This window comes from Trachemys scripta, chromosome 5, assembly GCF_013100865.1.
Source record: "Trachemys scripta elegans isolate TJP31775 chromosome 5, CAS_Tse_1.0, whole genome shotgun sequence".
In the NCBI taxonomy this organism is placed as follows: domain Eukaryota; kingdom Metazoa; phylum Chordata; order Testudines; family Emydidae; genus Trachemys; species Trachemys scripta.
The window spans coordinates 114,797,907-114,819,554 of NC_048302.1; the positions used below are offsets into that span (position 1 = coordinate 114,797,907).

The 21,648-nt window shown below is 42.1% G+C and overlaps 1 protein-coding gene across 6 annotated transcripts in view; it reads left to right on the forward strand.

The window, feature by feature from the left end:
* Positions 1-21,648, forward strand: part of EVC (EvC ciliary complex subunit 1) — an 86,369-nt gene that overhangs the window by 24,797 nt on the left and 39,924 nt on the right. For 5 of the 6 annotated variants that reach the window (XR_004645873.1, XM_034771844.1, XM_034771845.1 and 2 more), the window contains exons 7-10: positions 1,135-1,272; positions 5,122-5,280; positions 8,000-8,216; positions 12,284-12,432. Coding sequence is in view for 5 of the 6 variants with exons in the window: in XM_034771844.1 (XP_034627735.1) it covers positions 1,135-1,272; positions 5,122-5,280; positions 8,000-8,216; positions 12,284-12,432 (663 nt within the window). In the remaining variant the exon portion in view is untranslated. The remainder of the gene's footprint in view (positions 1-1,134; positions 1,273-5,121; positions 5,281-7,999; positions 8,217-12,283; positions 12,433-21,648) is intronic. The other variant, XM_034771848.1, reaches the window with a different exon arrangement.

The following is a 21,648-nucleotide window of genomic DNA, read 5'->3' on the forward strand; positions in this document are numbered from 1 at the left end:
CTGATGTGGTCTCCTCATCTCAGAAAAGATATACTGGCATTAGAAAAGGTTCAGAGAAGGGCAACTAAAATGATTAGGGGGTTGGAACGGGTCCCATATGAGGAGAGATTAAAGAGGCTAGGACTTTTCAACTTGGAAAAGAGGAGCCTAAGGGGGGATATGATAGAGATATAAAATCATGAGTGCTGTGAAGAAAGTGAATAAGGAAAAGTTATTTACTTGTTCCCATAATATAAGAACTAGGGGCCACCAAATGAAATTAATGGGCAGCAGGTGTAAAACAAATAAAAGGAAGTTCTTCACACAGTGCACAGTCAACTTGTGGAACTCTTTGCCTGAGGAGGTTGTGAAGGCTAGGACTATAACAGCATTTAAAAGAGAACTGGATAAATTCATGGTGGTGAAGTCCATTAATGGCTATTAGCCAGGATGGGTAAGGAATAGTGTTACTAGCCTCTGTTTGTCAGAGGGTGGAGATGGACGGCAGGAGAGGGATCACTTATGTAAACATTAAAAGTCAACATTTTGAAGTGGCATCTAAAAATGCACCTTACCGTACATATCTGTGTGTGTGTGTGTGCGCGCACACACACACACATGCACTGCTAACCACCTGCATTTGCACACACGGATCAGATACTCATACCCTACCATCCCCAAGCACTGCATGGGCATTTTTAGAAGCCAATTAAAGATGGGGAGCCAAAATTGCAATCTTCTTGAAAATACTTGTGGGTGCACTAAAAGGGTTAAAAATATGAAGACTTGGATCAATGCTTAATGGTATCCAAAGTCAGTGGAAATGAACACCAGGACTGATTCTGATCTCACACTGGTTTAAATTGAGTTAAGTGGAGTTACACTGTGTAAAATAAGTGTAAATCAGGGCTGACTCATGCCTAATGTCTGATGTTTTCTCTACTTACTGCAGGAATGGCAGTACCTAGAAATAAAACTTCCTGAACATGTTTGTTGAATTTACTTTCATGAAGAATCATGGGCAAGACGCAAACTCTCTTATAAATTAGCATTTTTTCAATAGAAGCCGGGTGTATATTATTATTTTCCAAGTAATACTTTTTGCCAAGTAAGAACAAGCTATTTTCCTGTGTAACAGGTTTCTTATTTTTCCAGGATTTGGAAGAGTTACAGAAACAACTTACCTCCAGACTACTGAGTACTGAAATGTCGGGCGCTCGTAATTCAGACTACCAGACCTTAGAAGACTTAGAAAGGAAAGAGAGGGAATATTCTGAACATATCATAGATAATGTACCTATATCATTTTTTATTCATCTCTGTATTTCTAAATTAACATTGTTCTGTTGATAGGGGAATCAATATTTTTTTTCTTTGTTATCACTAGTCCAGGATCAGTGTTTTTAGAAGTCCACTGATCCTGAAAGCATGTGTACATTCGTCTAGCAAAGTGTTTCTAACTCTGGCCAGCAACTAGCATCTTTCTTTTCTGATTCTGGTTCACTGGTTCTTGCACAATACATAGAGATGTCAAATGCTTATTACTTTGTTGGACTAGTAAAATATTTCAAGCCCTTGTATAATATGAGCTGTTGGACCTTATCACATAATTCTTATTATAATCTTACTTTTTCCCCCAACCTTAATTTAAATATGATTTTAGGACCTGATATATCTTTTGAGCCACTAAGAGAATTAGTTACATATCTTGAAAGATTACTGGTACACTTTTGTGTAAAAGATATTTCAGTAAAGGTTGACTTAGAACTATATATAATAATGTAATAGATTAATGCTTTATATACCAAAATCTCAGCTATATCTTCAGCACTGATATGAAGTGCTAGCTGTAGTCGTTCTCAAGACAAAGGCTGCTAAAATCATGTTGGAACTGAAGTGGCATTAGAGTGAAATAAGCAGGCTGGTAGTCAGAATTAAGTGATTATTCTAGTTTTCATTCTTAGTGCATTTTCTGTTTTTCAAAAATCCACTGTTGAAATAAACCATATAGGCATAGACTCTTAAGCTCTTTTATACCCATCTGAGCTCAGTGGGATTGTACTTGTGCAATGAAGGCAGAATTTGGCCTGTAATATTTTTCCTTACATCTGATACTCACTTGTACCGTGTAAAGTATGCACAGTTCATAGATAAACTTTTTTAGTTGGCATAATTAAAGTGTTACTAACACCTCAGTAACTCTTCTGGCTACGCTGCTTTGCACAGTGTAACACATTTAAACTGCTTTTAAATGCAAAAATGTAATTTTACTGTTGACATTTGATCCTCATGAAATGATAATTTTTCAGTTCAATAGCACTAGTGTGTCAAAACTAATTCCTGAGCCAGAAAACCTGGAGGTGGAAAAAGATCTTATCTATCTAGTCTGCTAGAAAATAAGAGAAGAATCTCTCAGACTGTCTTTTTCTCTCCATTTTTTTCAACATTTGAGTTAATTTAGTGTTCATGAGTATGAGAGACCAGTCATACTGGCAGGCTATGTATAAGCTTCCCCACACTGATCTGCCAGTGCACTTCAGTCCTGACTTGAACAGCCCATATATCCTAGCCCTGGGCCTCTCTGACAGAGAAACCAACAGTCATTCTGACATGTTCGGTAGTTGTGAAATATGCCAGCGTGAACTTCTATGGTTTTCTATTTAATCTCTGTTCCTTTCACTTAATAACACATGTCCGGCTGACAGAGATAGAAGCATGTGACATTTCTTGTGAGACTGTGAAGGCAATCCTTTAAAGAACTTATTGTTCAATATTCTACAGAGTTAATCATGTGTGAAACGGATATTATTAGTGTCATCTAGCCTTACTGAGCTTCATGGGACAGACCATTAGCTGATGTAAATTGTCATTTAATGGAGGTATGATAATTTACATCAGATGAGGATCTGCCTCCATGTGTGGAATCGTAGCCCTGGTCTACACTGGGGGGAAAGGGGATTGATCTAAGTTACGCAACTTCAGCTACATGAATAACATACTGAAGTCGATGTACTTAGATCGACTTACCATGGTGTCTTCACCGTGGTGAGTCGACTGCTGCCACTTCCTTGTCAACTCTGCTTGCGCCTCTCGCAGCACTGGAGTACAGCATAGAGTCGCAGATAGTCCCCATAGACTTTCTAGTCTATCTTACCACCCAGGCAAGCTGGACTTAGTGATACAATAAATGGTCACTTACTCCAAAAATCACACAATATTCAGGTTGCTTCCAGTCCCAAGAGACCAGTCACTTACCCTAGATCTTACACCAAAGATGGAAGAGCGCTCTGGGGTTGATTTATCTCGTCTAGATTAGACGCGATAAATCGATCACTACCCACTGATCCGGTGGGTAGTGAAGACATACCCATAGAATCATAGAATATTTGGGTTGGAAGAGACCTCAGGAGGTCATCTAGTCCAGTCCCCTGCTCAAAGCAGGACCAATCTCCAACTAAATCATCCCAGCCAGGGCTTTGTCAAGCCGGGCCTTAAAAACCTCTAAGAATAGAGATTCCACCACCTCCCTAGGGTAACCCATTCCAGTGCTTCACCACCCTCCTGGTGAAATAGTGTTTCCTAATATCCAACCTAGACCTCCCCCACTGCAACTTGAGACAGTTGCTTCTTGTTCTGTCATCTGCCACCACTGAGAACAGCCTAGCTCCATTCTCTTTGGAACCCCCTCCCCCCCCCTTGAGGTAGTTGAGTGGAGTTACACATCACATCACAGTTACTATATTATGGAAAGATTCTCGTTGACTTCAGCCACAGGCCCTTGAAGAGCACCTCTCTTCCCTCAGTGCTATAAGGTTTTTCCTTTCCTCACCATACACAGTAGATTGCCACCTCCAAAAAAAGGCACCTGGAATTTCAAAGTACAATTCTTGGCTGTTTTGGGGGACATTCAGTAGCACAAATCCCGTTGAAAGTCAAGTGCCAGCCACTATTCACAATCTTCCCCTTAATTATTATTATTACTATTACTAATAAAGATTTATGATGATAACATCTAGAGGCCCCAGTCAGGACTGGGGCACCCTTGTGTTGCAGCAATATATAACCATTAGATGGCTGGACACTGCACAGACCCAAGTCCCTGTCCTGGAAAGCTTACAGTATAAGACCCTGATTCTACTCATGTACATGTGGTTAGCTTTATACATGTAAGTAATCTCACCAAAGTCAATGGAATGACTTACATGTATAGAATTAAGCTTGTGCACAAGTATCTACAGGATTAGAGCCTAAGGTTGGTGATCTGTAGGTGGGCATACACCTTTCTAACCCACATAATATGGTTACAATTTCTGAGAAGTTAATATAATGTTTACAAACTCAATAGCTGCAAAAAACCTCAGCTGGTGAAAAACTTCTGAGTTTTAAACTAAAATCTTGCTACACATGCACTCCCACGCTACAACATTGATAATAAAGGAACTTGTTAGAAAGAGATGATAGCTAATAACCATTCTTCTATCCCCAATTGTAGTAATTAGTTTAGAGGTCCCCAAATTGTGGGGTGCAACTCCCCCTGAGGGGGGTGCAGAGGAACACTTTGGGGGGGTGCGGCGGGGCCTGGGCCAGCTCCCATGGGAGACATGGAGGGTGCACCACCCAGACCCCTCCAGCCACAGCTCCACTCCAGACCTGCCCCCAGCTGCAGCCCCAGCCTCAGCCCCCTTACCCCTGTCCATGTCCCCCCTGCCCGGGATCCGCATACCCGCTCCCGGCCCTGGCTCCAGGGACAGGGGGCACATGACTCTGAAAAGTTTGGGGACCACTGAATTAGCCTATTTTTAGTGTGTTGTATGTGAGGAGTTCTTTTAAATAGCAATCTTAAATAAAATTGTATACACTAACCTCCATGAAGAGTCAGAATTAGCCAACAGGTACCATACGCTGGTATCTGACATTACCCAGGGTGCGTCGCCATGTTTCAAAATATGAGATTTTTGTGAAAATGGTTTTGCCAAATGATGACTTTTTAATGGCTTCATCTTGAATTACAATGATTTGCCTCCCATAATAGAACACATCTCTGTGTTGTAGGGTAATTAATTTCTCAGGTTTTTAAATATTATGGGGTTTTTTTTAGGTAAAGGGGGAAATAATTGATGTGTTGTAATTCCTACTCTGCAGATGGAAGCTTTCTGGAAGCAGGCAGACAAAGCCGAGCAGTTTCTCCTGAACCAATCAAATTGCTCAAGTGCCAAAAGAGGAAAGATAATGATGAATCTGACTGAGAGAATGATTGCAGTAGAAGGGTTATTAAGCCAGTCTCAGGATTTGCAAGCAATGGTAAAGTACAAGAGGAAAGAAAGCTGAAGAGAGACTCAAACAGTCAATCCTAACTCAGAGCATAATGAGACTGTGAAATGTTTATGTCAATCAGAGTTTATGAATTAGGTAGACAACTTACCAGCTGTGGCCTGTTTACTTTAACCTGTTCTAAGGAGACTAGCTTTCTCAGTAGTTTGTAAAAACGCTTAAGTGAGTGACCTCTCATTGCTTTGATTCTGGTTCTGAAAACACAACTATCCAGTCATGGTAGAATAAAAATGCTCTGCAAGATTTTAGTGAGAGCAATGAGCAAGCAGCAAGAGCACTATATCTAAAGATGGGGAAGGGAAACATCAACCTGCGCATTGAGACATCTTTTTTGTATGTATTCTACCATGCCTGGATGGCCATACTTCAAATTAAGAACGGTTCCGAGTGCACTCCTGACTTCCTTTGGAATTGAAGACCCTCAGCACCTCCTACTAACCTGGCCATGAGAGAGGAAGCAATAACATTTACAAGTGTATTCATTTTAATGCAACATAAAGTGCATACTGTTACACATAATTAACCTGTCATTGGACCAGATCCTTCTCAGTTATACAGGCTATTATTGTGGAGTAACTCCACTGAAGTAATTGGAATTATTCTGGATTTACAGAAGAATAAATGAGATCAGAATCTGGCCCACTATGGCCTCTAGATGCATTTTTTCACCCATAAAATATTTAGTGGTTAGTAGCTAATGATTTATGATTGTGCAACGTGGGAGTCAAATAAATTTAATGACCCACACTGGCAAATAATCTTTATAGGTGGTCTCTCTGCATCATGGTCCACTAAGCTTCCATTCATGGACTTTCCTCAGTTGTGCCTGGTTCAATATGAATGTTCAGTCTAAATGGATTATTTCTTATGTTTGGGTCCAACATTTAATAAGTTTTTCTACCTAACGTTGCCTTCATGGACTTTCTAGCTCTTTGGAGAAGGACTATCTTCTCCTTTAGTTGCAGTAGTTGCTAAGGGTCACCCTATCATGCTGTCTGGAGTGGCTCACGACCATGAGTGCTTGTCTCAGGGCAGACTGTCAAAAACAGGGCAGACATCCCAAACTAGTGGTGTTTTCTATAATTAGACTTCACCAACTCTGTAACAGATGTGAACTCCTGGATCACTGTAACAGTCTTACCATAGAGTCGCAGACAGTCCCCATAGACTTTCCAGTCTATCTTACCACCCAGGCAAGCTGGACTTAGTGATACAGTAAATGGTCACTTACACAAAAAAATCACACAGTATTCAGATTGCTTCCAGTTTCAAGAGACCAGTCAGTTACCCTAGATCAATTTGTATCTCAGATCTTACACCAAAGACAATGCTTGTAGCCAGTCCTGTAATAAACTATCTAAAGGCTTATTAACTAGGCAAAAATAAATGATTAAAGCAAGCAAACATATACACAAAGGAACCATCCATGATTCCTAAAGATGACAGTAAAGTGGTAATCTGTCAATTTAAGATATCCCCACAGCAGACCCAGGAATAACCCTTGGGGAATCTCTGCCTTTGTTTAATGTCTCTGGCCCTGTGAGAGTTCAAACAAGCCAAGAGATGACAAATTTTCCTGTAACCCTGTTTTATCTTTTACATTTGGCCTTCCTGTCCATGATATGAATTCACTTGCACATAGCATTTCCAAAGTGTGATAGGGCCGGTCACAATCCTCTGTACTGTGATGTTTCTCAATGGCCCATTTAATCTTCATAGGCCTCCTTAATGGGGATGGACGATTCCCATACCTCGGTTCACAAGTTCAGAGCAAACACTTTTAAAGTTATAAAGCATAACTTACATATTTCCTTATAGCATGGAATATAGCCATTACAAGTGAGATTAATGCATGCAGCAACTTACGAGCATTTCACAGAGTCTAAACACTAACTACATTCTTTTAAGACTAATACCTATTTTGAACAAAACTAACATACAGGTGAGCTGGTTTGGTTTCCAGCTATGAGTTTGTCAGTTCTTAGCTAATGCCTACAGCCTTGGCTAGAGCTGGCACTTGGTTTACCAGCATCACGTACCTCTCCCCATCTCAAGCCATTATATAAGCACCACTAACCTGAGGAGCAAGATTTTTTAGATGGGCTATGAACCTGGGTTTCCTGTGCCATAGTGTAATGGAAGTGATCTGTAATGACTTATTTTTCAATCATTTACTGAGCTACTCTGTTTTATATACCGTCAGTAATCTCAGTGTATTAGGACTCACTCTACAATGGTATTGTAGTCCTATAACCGTGCTCATTCTTAAATGAAAACTGACCAGCTGGGCAGTATTTTAGAAAAAAAAAAATCCTTAGATCTTATCCTTTTGCTCCATCTAGTGAAACTTTTCCCCCTCAGCATCAGCCTGTGCTGAAGATTGAAATGTGCAGTGCTAACTTATTATTCATGTTGCTTCATTCATTTTAGATTTATTTTCATTTCTTAAAGAGCCAGGAAGCACTGGATGGAAAATGTAGACAGCTTTGCTTAACCCATTCCATGGTGCAAGTGAGCACACACAATCAAATGAATGGGTCGCTGGAGGAAACCGTTTGTCTAGCATCACTGTTTTTGTCTCTTGCATCATTCAGTATTGAATGGGTTAATGAAGGGCTCAGCGTGTTGCAGAGATTCAGCACTCTGCCTGCACTTAATTTTTTACATAGTATTTTTGTTTTGTTTTCAGGACATTCAGGAAAGAATATTTAATTGGGAGCTAATGGTGAAAATGGTTGATTTTTTGAAGACAAGGATACAAGAAGAAAGTAAATGTAGACTAGATGCTGTAGCTGGCATGTTGGACCAGTTAACTGTAAAGAGCAACCTCTCTCTTTCGCAGAAGGAAGAGCTTTTAACAGGCCTGCACAAGGCCTTCTGGGAGCAAGTAGCACATTACAATAATGGTAAGTACTTTTTAAACAGACATTTCCGACCTTCATCTTTAAAATTCATTGACTTGTGAGCTTTATTTTGGTATTAACTTGTCTCACTTTCCCATGAAGAGTAATAACAGTGCATGAAATCTCACTCTTTTGGAGCATATTAATGGATAAACTAGGAATGCTGGCCCAGATGCTCAAAGGATGGAAGTGAGGAGCCTAAATACCTTTGAGGATTTGGACTACTGTTCCTAGGGAGGGTATATGCTCTGTAACAGGGAGTAAAGCCACCTAGGCCTTGTTTCTGGCTTTGACATTGACTTGCTGTGTGGTCTGTGTAATCTCTCTGTGCCTCATTGTGCCCATGTGTAAAATGAATATAAGGCCTGGTCCACACTAACCCCCCCACTTCGAACTAAGGTACGCAAATTCAGCTACGTTAATAACGTAGCTGAATTCGAAGTACCTTAGTTCGAACTTACCGCGGGTCCAGATGTGGCAGGCAGGCTCCCCCGTCGATGCCGCATACGCCTCGCCGAGCTGGAGTACCGGCGTCGACGGCGAGCACTTCCGGGATCGATCCCAGAAGATCGATTGCTTACTACCGGACCCGGAGGTAAGTGTAGACCTACCCTTAGTCACATCTACTTCACAGGGGTATTGGGAGGGTTTTCTAATTAATGTTTGGTAAGGGCTTGGAAATCATTGGATAAAAGGTGTTCGTAGCGTCATAGAGTTTAAGGCCAGTGGCGGTTGCGTAAGTGCAAAGCATTGTGTTATGTTCTCCTACCAGCAAATGAAACAGGAAAGTTTAAAACAAAAACACAGTTGTGGCATCAGCCCTTTATAAAAGGTCATTTGGGGGTGATAAATGCAATTCACTTCATCTCTCTGTCTTCCTGAGGTTAAAATGAGTGTTCAAATTTAGATTTTGAGGGATAAAAAACCCCCAAAAGAAATAAACTAACTTTGGGGGTGGGGGCATTTTAGCTCTCTCCCCTCCCTTCCCCGCACCATGAAATTTTGTTTAAACAGGTATTTTGTAGCTAGAAAATCTGGAGCAGAATGGCTCACTAACCTGAAGTCCCTCACCCATTGCAGAAGCTGGGATCTCCCAACAAACTAACAACTCCTGGTATATCAGGTTCCCCATTATGCTTTTCAAGGGCAGGATGAAAGAGCCTTGTTTTGATATATTCAGTGCCATACACATGCAGGGAAATAGGCATGGTAGGCCGATATTTTCAAAATTGAATAATAATTTTTGGAGCCTCAATTTTGGAGTGTGTAAATTCATACTCCTTAAGGAGGCCTGGCTTTAAGAAAGTACTGAGCAACCTCCCCCTGAAAGACAGGAACTCTTTAAGGTGTCTTAAGTTGGACACCCAATACTTCAGGCACCTAAAATTACTAGTAATTTGAAAACTGGGTCCTTAGACTCTCTTCATGCAGCCATGGTTCTCCTGCATCTATTTACAAGATGAAAACTTCTGATCCTGCAGCTCACAGTTCCTTTGGCCCTGCTCTGCATTTTCACATCCCTTGGTAGGTTTTCACTATCTACAAGATTGAACCAATCTTGTCCCCCTACTGCTAAGCCCATATGAATAGATGCCCAGGTAATAGTTCCCACTTAATATGGAAGAATGCTGACTCTTGGCCACAGAGCTATAGATGTCTTCCCACCCTACTCAGGAGAGAGTAAGGGGAGTCATGGAGAAGAGCTCTGTAGTTTACTTTGCAGGCTCTCCATTGTTTCCCATGCCTACCTGCCCCATGGTTGGGATATAGAAGGGGGGTAGGGGATTTGTCCTGTTCTGATTAACAACTGTTCTACTTTGACTTAAATCAAAATACTTCGGCAGACGTATCTATCCATCATTATCACTCTATTCATCACATGTGAGGAATTTATTACAGTTGTGTATTTGATTTTTTTTAAACTGACGTTGAAGCCTACTGAGTTTTAATGTATCTTGGAGTGATGCAAGTTGAATTTAGGAATCAGAGTTCCACTGTCATTAATGGGAGTTGTGAACCTGTGCATTGCTCTGAATATTACATTATTCTGTATTGATTTAATTCCGTGGTTTGCCACAAGAGTATTTATGTCTCTAGTCCCCTTCATAACATCTCGATTCAGCATCCATCAAAGTCATGCGGAATCTTTCCATTCAACTCAATGGGCATTGGGTCAAGCACCAAGTGGGGCAAGGAGGGAAGCTGGTTTTATATATTTATATTTGAAAGTAAATATTTGCTGTCTTTGTTAAATAACTTTGATTCTGAAGTGATCAGTCTGGGGTAAAACCCCTTGTCTGCTAGGCTTGGTCTACACTAAACCCCCAAATCGAACTAAGGTACGCAACTTGTAGCTGAAGTTCGAAGTACCTTAGTTCGAACTTACCTCGGTCCACACGCGGCAGGCAGGCTCCCCCGTCGACTCCGCGGTACTCCTCTCGTCTAGCTGGAGTACCGCAGTCGACGGCGAGCACTTCCTGGTTCGACTTATCGCGTCCAGACAAGACGCGATAAGTCGAACCCAGAACTTCAATTGCCAGCCGCCGAATTAGCGGCTGGGTGTAGACATACCCCTAGAAATGCAAAGCTGGCTTTCTTAGGATAATTGATTCTTTAACTGCCCTATTGGCATGCTGTCCATGTCAAAGCTCCAGGAGCTGAAGAGCCTGAATGTAAATACTCTCACTGGAGAGTTGCTCGTAGTCTCAGCTAGTTTTGAATTGTGAGTTTTGCCATATCTAAAGGCCATCAATCCCCATTCCGCAGGTTTTGTCCTTTCTAAAAAAATGGTAAGTAGTCATATGAATAACAGTTTAAGCAAAGGGTTGAATGGATTCTTTAAAAGGAGGACATATATGCCTACCTCGGGGCTGTTGTGTGTTTCTAAAAGTAAGCCCTTAAATTTTGTTTGAGTTCATTCCTTTTGTTTTTCTCTCAGTCGTATTTGCATTGTTGCAAGACAGAGATGCAGCTGATAAGGCGTTAGGTTTATGTGAAATAGGTACTTTTGTCCATAAGAGTAAAATCTGTACACGCATATTAAGTAACCTCCTGTATTAAAAGATTATCTCAAACGTCTTGCATACAAGCCCTCCCATCGACATAGCACAGTCTACACTGGGAGTTCAGTTGATAGAACTGCGTCGCTCAGAGCTGTGGATTTTCCACACCCTTGAGCAACGTAGTTAGGCCAACGTAAGTTTGTAGTGTAGACCAGAGCTGTTTTTTCAAAATGTTTTTTTTAAACCTCCAAGGTTAGTGTAGACTTTGGGGGTGGAGGGAATGGGAAAAAACATTGCACTATCTAGATTTTTATTAAAGACTTTCAGTGCGTTTTCAAATGATTTGTCAGGGAATTTATGTTCGTCAGCAGGCTGATGTTTATAATAAATTAGCACTGGGCATGAGTAATGTGCAAAGTTTATATAATGCACTGCTTTATCTCCCCCCAACAAGGAACTTCTCATAGCTAAAACACCTTGTTATGGTGGCAGAATAGCTGCCACAATGTAACATTCATTTTCTGTATTCATTTTTAGCTGCACGGTTTACTTGGCAGAGTAGTAAATTATTGAGGTATCTATAGGAAAAAAAGGTTAATATTTTTTGAGGGGCTTAGGTGAATACCAGATGAAAAGACAGAGGTGAGGGAGGTTTGGATAGCAGATGTCTGGATCTGCAGGGAAAACTCATCTGGAGCTGTGGAGTGTTTGAAAGTTAGGCCTCAAATGTCTCAAGCTGGCAACCCCCACACACCAAAAAATAAAAATAAATATCAGTGGATAGTGAAAGCTTTGGCATAAGTGACTTGTCCAAGATCATGCAGCAAGTCAGAGGCACAGCCAGGAATAGAACCCTGAAGTCCTAGCAGCCAGTCTGGTGCCCTATACACTAGACAGTGTTGCTGCCCCTACAATAGAATATATTTATTGCAGAAATAAAAATCAAACTTGAACACAGGCTTTTTTTTTTAAATGTATCCATTTTTAAACCAGAAATGAAAGTTCACACACTTATTTTCCCAAAATTATAGCGTTGTAACACCTAATCATTTACATTTTATATTCCAGAATGTGTCCAACAAGGTAAAGACCTAATCATGAAACTCCTGGCATGTCGTACAAGGAAGATAAGAGAGCTCAAACAAGCTCAGAAGGATGAACAAGGGGATCTGCTCAGTAAAGCTCAGAAAATAGGGGAACTTGATGAGTTTCTGAAGGTGACTGTGTAAAGATTTATATTCACAATTTGGTTTGTTTTAGGGCCATTGTAACGTTCTATGAAGCTCTCTCAGTCCACCAGAACTGTCAGCTTGTGTTGTCATTTGATGTGTCTACAGTAGCCTAGGGCAGAGTTGGGGATGGGGGGCAAAATACTAGAGTCGGCTCTGCTTGTTAACATTTTAAAGCCCTCTCTGAGATTGGGACTTCGCCACCTCTTGCTTGGGCAGCTGCCATACTCCTAGCTCTTCTATAGACTCCCGGGGTACATCACTTAATCTCTGTCCCTCAGATCCACCTCATGTAACATGGGAATAATAATACTTCCAATGTGTTGTCTTTGGGGATTTTGAGTTCTTCAGGGCTGGGAATCTCTCTTATTTTGAGTATGTACAATGCCTGGCCTGGCAGAGCATGTCTGGGGCCTCTAAGTGCTAATGTAATACTAATAATAAGGAATAATAGTGCTATGTTTGCACCCTCCATTGCTATAGCAACTGCTGCAATGGGAACTTTCATACTATGTCTGCAACCAGTGCCAAAAGGAAGTCCATGCAAAAGGCGCCCTGAAGTTTCCGCACAGTCAGCAGCACACAAAGAGAAGGAGAGAATGCAGGGCTAAGGGTTGGTCTACACTACAGAGTTAGGTCGATGTAAGGCAGCTTATGTTAATCTAATTATGCCAGTGTCCACACTGCAGCCTAGCTCCCGCCGATGTAAGTGCCCTACCATACCGACATAATAAGCCCTATGCCTCTCGTGGAGGTGGAGTTATGGCAACGTAGTTAAGATGAAGCAGTGTCAGGGTAGACACTGCAGGTTACTTACGTGCTGGAGCCATAAAATTGACAAGAAAGTTGGGTTGTCACCTCAGGACGGGTGGAGGACTCCAACTAGAGTCTCCTGGCTCTCTGCGCCCAGCCATGCTGCTGCTAAGGCTCCCCACAGGGATCAGGGAGGCTCCGTGTGACTGCCAGGTTCAGCCAGTGGGGAGTTGGGAGCTTCCATTCAACTGCCGGGCTCCCGGTGAGGAGCGGGGAGCTAATAGCTGTGGGGGGGACAGCCAGGCTCCCAGCAGGGAGCCAAAAACCCATGGGAGCGGGGGGGGGCAGTCGGGCTTCTGGTGGGGAGCTGCACTCGGAGCTGAGAGCCTGGGCTCTCAGCTCCCACACTGCCCCTCTAAAGTTGGCAGAAATGCTCCTGATGAGGACATGCACCACCAACAGAAGGACGGTAGAGTGGACATGAACCACTGCAGTAATTACTGTGATGGCTGTCAGTTGACCTAACATAGGTCAATTTATGTTTGTAGTGTATACATGCCCTAGGCTCCTACCATATTGAGTGGAAATCCTGCAGCTTGCTGGTGCTTGCCTGCCCAGCTCCGGCATAGAGTTAAAGAGCTGGCACTGGGAGAGGGACCCGAGCCTGACTCCCCCAACCTTCCCACCACCACCACAATAGGAAAACACACTCCTCCTCTAGGCCCCCCTCTGACCATCTAGGGAAGACCAACACCAGTCAGGGAAGAACTGCCATTCTCAAGAATCTAGTCTCTAAGTAACCAGTCAGTTCACCACTAGAAAAGACCCAATCCCTATGGTCACCCATCTCGATAACCAGTCTGCTGCTACCACTGACAGCAGAGGCTGTAGGATGACCTACTTACCCCACCAGTGCTGCTGTGAGGAACAGCTGCCAGGTAGGGGGACACATGCAAAGGAGCCCTTCTTCAGGTGCTGGGGACAGAGAACTATGGTTGGTCAAGAGGAGTGAAGGAAATGGCTGTAGTGAGTGGAAGGATTGGTGGAATTTGGGAGAGGAAGAGGATGGGATTCAGTGAAGACAGGATGCCTTTCTGGAAGATATGTTTTAGTCACTCACATGTTTTTGGTCCCAGAAGGGTAACTAAGTGAAATTCAATGGCCTGTATTATCCAGGAAATCAGAGTAGATGATCTAATGGTGCCTTCAGGCCATAAAATCTATGCTGGAAGCTTGTGAACTAGGGGAGAATAATGTCACATGAGGGGATAATTGAGGAGGGTCCCCTGTTAATAATTTTGGCAACACAGCACTTGTCGGGGCACCTTGCTTTGAATTAATATTAGTGGTTGTGCAGGGATACTTTGGTTTAAGACATGGCATTTTGATCAATAATTATGTAATCTTACAGCAAAACTGGCAAAGTTAACAGTGATGTTGTCAGAATGATGAAACCTTAAATGCTGAAAGTGACAGGACTTCTGTAATTGCTAAGAACTATAGACTTACATTATTTTAAAATTCATCCTCAACTATCGGGGAAAGAAATGATTTAGGGGCAGCATGTCTGCTTACTAAGGTACCTCCTCACAATATTAGATTGTTCCATGAATTTTAATAAACAGTTTAAAATGTAAAAACTCAGTTAGATGGTTTTTTCCCCATTACAACAAGCTAACAGATTTTGCTGATCTCAATGCTACAACTTCTTATTGCAGTCCAAGCTTTGTAATTACATTGTGTAAGTTAGATAATGCAATTACTATACTTTGTCTGCAATGCTTCCTTGATGAAGTTTGGTTAAAGAACACTCTCCATAATGCATAGGGAAAAAAAATCAGTGTAAGAGCAGGCTTCCAGACATTTAAAACAAATGTGTACTCTCAAGTGGCATTTTATCTCTCTTAGGCTCTTTGTCTTGTTCAAATATAAACAGTTAATTTTATTATGCAGTTTGCTATCCACTGGACACTTTAATGTTTGTTTGAATACTCCTGTTTAATGATCCTCTTGGTAGACACCCAGAGCATATTAGCTGAAATTAAGAAATTTTGTATCAAGACTTTCTTCTGCAAAGGCAAGACAATTCAGTTATGCAAAGAAAATGCCTTCATTTTTACATACCATAGTCTTATAAATAACTTGGACATCTAACCAATACATTGCATAGTAATATTTGCAATCAATGATACATTTGTTGCAGGCTGGGAGGGAATTGTAGCTGTTTGCCAATTTTTTCAGCTTTTGTGTTGCAACACAGGATATAAAACTTTGATTTTTAAGTTGTTAAGAAATTCCTCCATGAAATATAACTGAGCCATGAGATGCTCTCACCCTTTTGGCCCCATAGTAAAATGGGTCCTTGTGAGCAGGTAACTCTCTCCTGTCCTCTAAGATAAAGTCCAAATGCTCTGTGGAGGAACAAATGAAACCCCTTCCTTGAGTATGACTTTATCAACAACCAAATCATGGATTATTGATTTTTGTGGTTTGTGTTCAAATGGTTGCAAGTTCAAACCTTTCTAAGCAGTCTCAGAGATGGTGAATATTTATTTCCCTCTAAGTTTATGTCCACACTTCAAGAAGGATGTTGAAAAACTGGAAAGCGTTGAGAGGAGAGCCATGGGAATGATTAAAGGATTGGAAACCATGCCCTATAGTGAGAAACTTATGAAACAATCTATTTAGTTTATCAAACAGAAGGTTAAGAGGTGACTTGATTACAGTCTATAAGTACCTACATGGGGATTGAAATTTGATAGAGGGCTCTTCAATCTAGCAGACTAAGGTATAAGATCCATTGGCTAGAAGTTGAAGCTAGACAAATTCAGACTAGAAATAAGATGCAAATTTTTAACAGTGAGGGTAATTAACCAGCAGAACAACTCAACAGACATGGTGGATTCTCCATCAGTGGAAATTTTTAAATATGGATTGGATGCTTTCCTAAATGATATGCTCTAGTACAGGGGTCGGCAACATTTGGCACGCGGCTTGCCAGGGTAAGCACCCTGGCGGGCCAGGCCAGTTTGTTTAGCTGCTGACACGGCAGGTTCGGCCGATCACGGCCCCCACCCGCTGTCCCGGGCCAATAGGGGCGGCGGGAAGCCGCGGCCAGCACATCCCTCGCCCGCGCCGCTTCCTGCTGCCCCTACTGGCCCAGGACAGCGAACCGCGGCCAGTGGGTGCCACGATTGCCCGAACCTGCCACGTCAGCAGGTAAATAAATTGGCCCGGCTCGCCAGGGTGCTTACCCTGGCGAGCCGTGTGCCAAACGTTGCCGACCCCTGCTCTAGTACAACCACAGCAATTGGATTTGAAGGAAGAATTGATTCAAGGAAGTCCTGTGGCCTGTGATATGTAGGAAGTCAGTACTTCTGTAAAAACAAAACAACAACAACAACAAAAAACAGAACCTTGTGTGGAATCTTAAACCTTTAAGTAAATCCATGTAGTGCATATGCTGCTCTATCTACAGCATGTCTTGAAAATTAACTAGTAACTTCACAGGTTTAACATTAGTTGAGGTTTGAGCTCTTTGCAGGAAGCTATGTTCCAGTTTCATATGAATTCTTCTGCCCATTCATCTGTCTTCTGTCTTTTGACTGTAATGATACTATGACTAAGTATGTGAGCTGCTTTCATCAGCACTACCTCGGGTTTGTGCTGCTCCTTTTTATATTGAGTATAGTGCCCACGGAAGGTGAACAGGCTGAAAATACTAAAAAGCGCAGTTATCAGTTCACAAACAGCTTTGTATACAGGCTGGTAGACTAAACATCTCTTCAATGACCCACTGATTTTTCTCAACCCAGTTCTGGAGTGATTATCTCTTTGGAGTGAGAAAGTAATTCAGACTATGCTGATTTAATCCTTTCTTCTTTGCTAAAGACTTTTTTGTTGACACCTGCCTGCTTTAAATAGGTACATAAAATCACCAGTTTACATTGTGTAGGGCAGTTTTCAGCTATACTGTACTGTACGAATGCCTTTCAGTCCTTGCTAATGGGCTGAATTTCAGCCAGTAACTAAGAGGTAAAAGTCTTAGGCCATTTTTATCATATACACTAAGACCTCTTTTGGGATTTATGGCCATTTTTTTTTAAATTGTTGTTTGCAGTGATGTTGTAGCCATGTTGATCCCAGGATATTAGAGAGACAAGGTAGGCGAGGTAATAGATATTTTTTATTGGACCAACTTCTGCTGGTGAAAGAGTCATGTTTTCAAGCTTACACACAACTCTTCTTCAGGTGTGGGAAAGAGGGTCACAACTAAATATAATGTGGAACAAAATTTTAAGCATGAGAAGTGCCTTACTGTAGATAAGATTTCTCTGTGTGTTTGGGGTGGTTGCTGGATCTGTGAAGGTAAGTGTGGAGATCCAGGGGTTTCTTCTATAGAGTTGTCTGTACAGTTCCATTGTTGAAACTGATTGTGGTGTTCAGTTGATACCGGTGTGGGAGCGTTCTATAGAGAGTTTGATGGATGAGTGTTGGTTTATTAAGTTGTGATGGAAATCTATGAGGGAGTTTAGGTCATCTGTCCAGAGGATGAAAATACTATTGATGTATCTCAGGTATATAATTAGTTTTGTGGTGCATTTGTCCAGAAATTCTTCCTCAAAGTAGCTCATGAAGAGGTTGGCATTTTGGGGAACCATCCTAGTACTCATGGTTGTTCCTGTGGTTTGGACAAAGTGTTTGTTGTTGAATGTAAAATTGTTATGGGTGAGGATGAAATGGATGAGTTTGGTGAGGTGTTTGAGGTGCATAGCTGAATGTTGTCCATTGTCTTGTAGATATTTGAGGTAGATAGCGATGCCATCATTGTGAACGACATTGGTTTACAGGGAGGTGGCATCCACAATGGCAAAGGAGGTTGCTAATGTTGTGGAGTTTCTGGAGGAAGTCAGTTTGTCTTGGAGGAAAATCGGCCTTTGCTTGGTGAGTGGTGTGAGGATGGTTTCTGTGAGTACTGATGTTCCTTCAGTAAGAGTGCAGTAGCCAGATAGGATGGGTTTGCCTGGGTTCTCTTGTTTATGTATCTTGGGGAGCACGTTGAAGTTCCTGGGGTGGGATCATAAGGGATGAGGCGATAGAGTTTCTCTTGGAGTTGTTTGGGGAAGGATTTGATGATATCCTTATATTCTTGGGTTAATTGTGCTGTGGGGTCTTCTTTGAGTTCTTTATAATAGATTGTGTTGGATGCACTTAGATACCACAGAATATTCTCCAAGGAGAAAGTCTGGGATACACACACTTTAACACACTTAAAACTGCCTTCACCAAACAAGGACACTCCATCTGAAAAGTGGATCACATCAGGAACGGGCCACCCAAATACCCCAAGAGAACCTGCTTCAGTAGGGAATAAAAAGCCTCCAACCACACACCCCTAGTTATCACCTACTGCCCCACACTAGAACCCATACAGGGTATCATTAAACAATTACAACCCCTACTCTTTTCCAAACCCCATCTTCTGGATTTCAAACAACCCCCTCCCCTACAAGCTCATCATTAGAAGCAAGCTCGCCATAGACCAGGACTCATCAACTCAAAGCAGCACCAAACTCTGCCATAACAGATGCAAAGCCTGCAGACATATCTCCATTGCTACAATGATCAACACCCCCATAACACACCTTTCAAAATCCATGGGTCCTACATATGCATATCACAACATGTGGTGGGGTACCTCATCCAGTGCACTAAATGCCCCCATAACAACTATGGGGCGAAGCCAGGCGATCACTACACTCTCAAATGAACTCACACAGGAAAATAATAAAAGGCTAACATCCTATCCCCTGTGGGCAAACAGTTCACAAAACAGTCACTCACTATCTGACCTCTCAGTCCTCATCCTCAAAGGAAACCTGCACAACACCTTCAAAAAAAAAAAAAAAAAAAAACCCACAAGCCTGGGAGCTGAAACTCATAACTTCACGAGACAATAAAATCCTAGACTCAATAAAGACACTGGATTTATGGCTCACTACAACAATCTGTAACTCACTAACCCTCCTTTGTCCTACAATTGCAGAGGTGTTAACTGCCCACGTCACCTTGAATGGTCTCTTACATCATGTTAATTCCTTATGATGATGGCTACTACTTTGTCATAGAGGTCAGGGAAGTCACAGAATCCGTGACTTTCAGAGACCTCTGTGATTTAAGACCTCGGCACCTGGGAGCTGTAGGGTCCCTGCCACCCTGATGGCTGGGAACTGTGGGGCCTGAGCTCCCAGCCGCAGAGGGTGGTAGGGGTGCCCCACAACTCCCAGCCACCACAGGCAGTGGGGCCCCCAGGAGCTCCCTGCCGCTGAGGGCAGCATGGGTGCCCTGCAGCTCCCAGGTGGCGTGGGTGCCCCACAACTCCCAGCCCTGTGGGTGGCAGGGGTGCCCCGGAGCACGGAGCACTGTGGCTGGTGGGGGTGCCTGGCAGCTCCAAGCCAGAGCCACTGCAGGTGACGGGGGTGCTCCGAGCTTGGAGCCACTGGTGGTGTAGGGACCCTGCACCTCCGAGGCAGGCACCCCCTGGGTGGTGTGGGGACCCTACAGCTCCCCATTTTGTCATGCATAATTTTTAGTAAAAGTCACGGATAGATCATGGGCTTCTGTGAATTTTTCTTTATTGCTCGTGATCTGTCTGTGACTTCTACTAAATATATGTGTGACAAAACCGTAGCCTTACTTATGATAAACAGTCTGTTCCACTTTGTTTTTAGCTGTGACACTCTGAATACCTTTCCCAGCCATGAAGAAGAACTCATTGTAAGCCTGAAAGTTTGTCTCCTTCAGCAACAGAAGTTGGTCCGATAAAAGATACTACCTCCCCCATCTTGTCTCTCAGCTTTTTAAAGGTATTTAGGCACCTAACAATGCAGATAGATGCTAAGCGATTTTCAAAAGTACCTAAGCAGATTAGGTGCCTAATTCCCATTGGATTCAAGAGTTAAACACCTAACCTGCTTAGGTGCTTTAGAAAATCCCATTAGGCACCTATCAGCATCTTTAGGCACCTAAATACCTTTAAAAATCTGGTCCATAGCGTAAGCAGGCCCTCACTACCACATTACCAATCTTCTCAATGAGCCAGCCAGAATGATGATTATTCCTGATTTTTTAAAAACATATGCCTTCACTGTAAGTCTAATATAGGTAGGCTTGGAAGGATTCAATTTTTTTCAGTAAATCTCAGTAAATGTCGATATCACCGTACACACACAAACTGACAAAATAATTCCATTGATAATAAATGAAGTTTACAGATAAAAATGCTGCTTGAGAACTTAGAGTTTAATTTAAGGATATTTACTGTGTATATTTTGACATGGAATGTTGACAATTTGTGTTTTAACAGTTATAAAGCTTCAGTTTTTTGAATTGCAGCATCCATGTAATTAAATAATACACTCCCACATTGTCTGGAACACCCCCATAATTTCCCCAAACTATGAAAATTTAAATAATTTAAAACAAATTCGTAAAACCCATAATTGGGTGCAATTGAACAGTTAAATAGGTACAAATTTTAAAATGCTTAAAAACAAACATGATTATTATTTATCAAAATTATAAAAACAATAAATATCAAGTTCTGCCAAACCCACAGGGTCTAATGCCTACAGTGGATGGGCATAATTCATCGCCACAGGTACAGGAATGGGGAATTTGCACCCCCTTGCAGCAACCTTAAGAAGTTCTAAATCTGGTCATGGTACCTCAGCAGGTGGGAAACCTGACTGATTCCTTGACATGAGCCTAGTACTCTGACGACCAATTGCTGCTACTTCCCTGCCTTCTATTATTTTTCTTTCTTCAAAGAATAGGTACTGGCAAGGTCGCAGCATACTCAGCCCCTGACTTTTCTACTGAAATTGTAAGCAGGTGCCAAGATGATGGATTTTACAATGGGTAAACATATCCATGTGAAAGCTATGAAATTCATGTAGGCTTCTGAACACGAGTCTGATAGTAAGGATTTTCAGTCAATACTGGCCTGTGTTTGATGCAAAACAATGACCTAGATATGGCAGGTTTGAGTCCTTGTATCATAGAGTCCCTTTTAGGTACATTTCCAACTGCTGGTACACACTGTGTTTGGGGCGATACATTCTATTCCAGCAAAAACTAGGGTACAAAATGTGAAGGTTGCAGTTAAGCACTCGGGTCAGGAAATGCCAGAGTTAAGGTTACACAACCCGCTGAGCTCTGCCCCCAGAGACATATGAATTACAATATAGAACCAGATTCTCTTATGTACTCTGTGTGGACAGTAAAGTTGCCATGGCATCTTGAGAGGGGAGGGTTGGTTTGTATTTTGGCAAGAATAGCAGTTTGCCCTCATCTCCTTGGCCCAGTATTCTCTTTAGCCCCACTGTCATGCTGTGTAGTGTTACTATTTATATTGTAGTAGTGCCTAGGCGCCCTAGTCATGGACCAGCA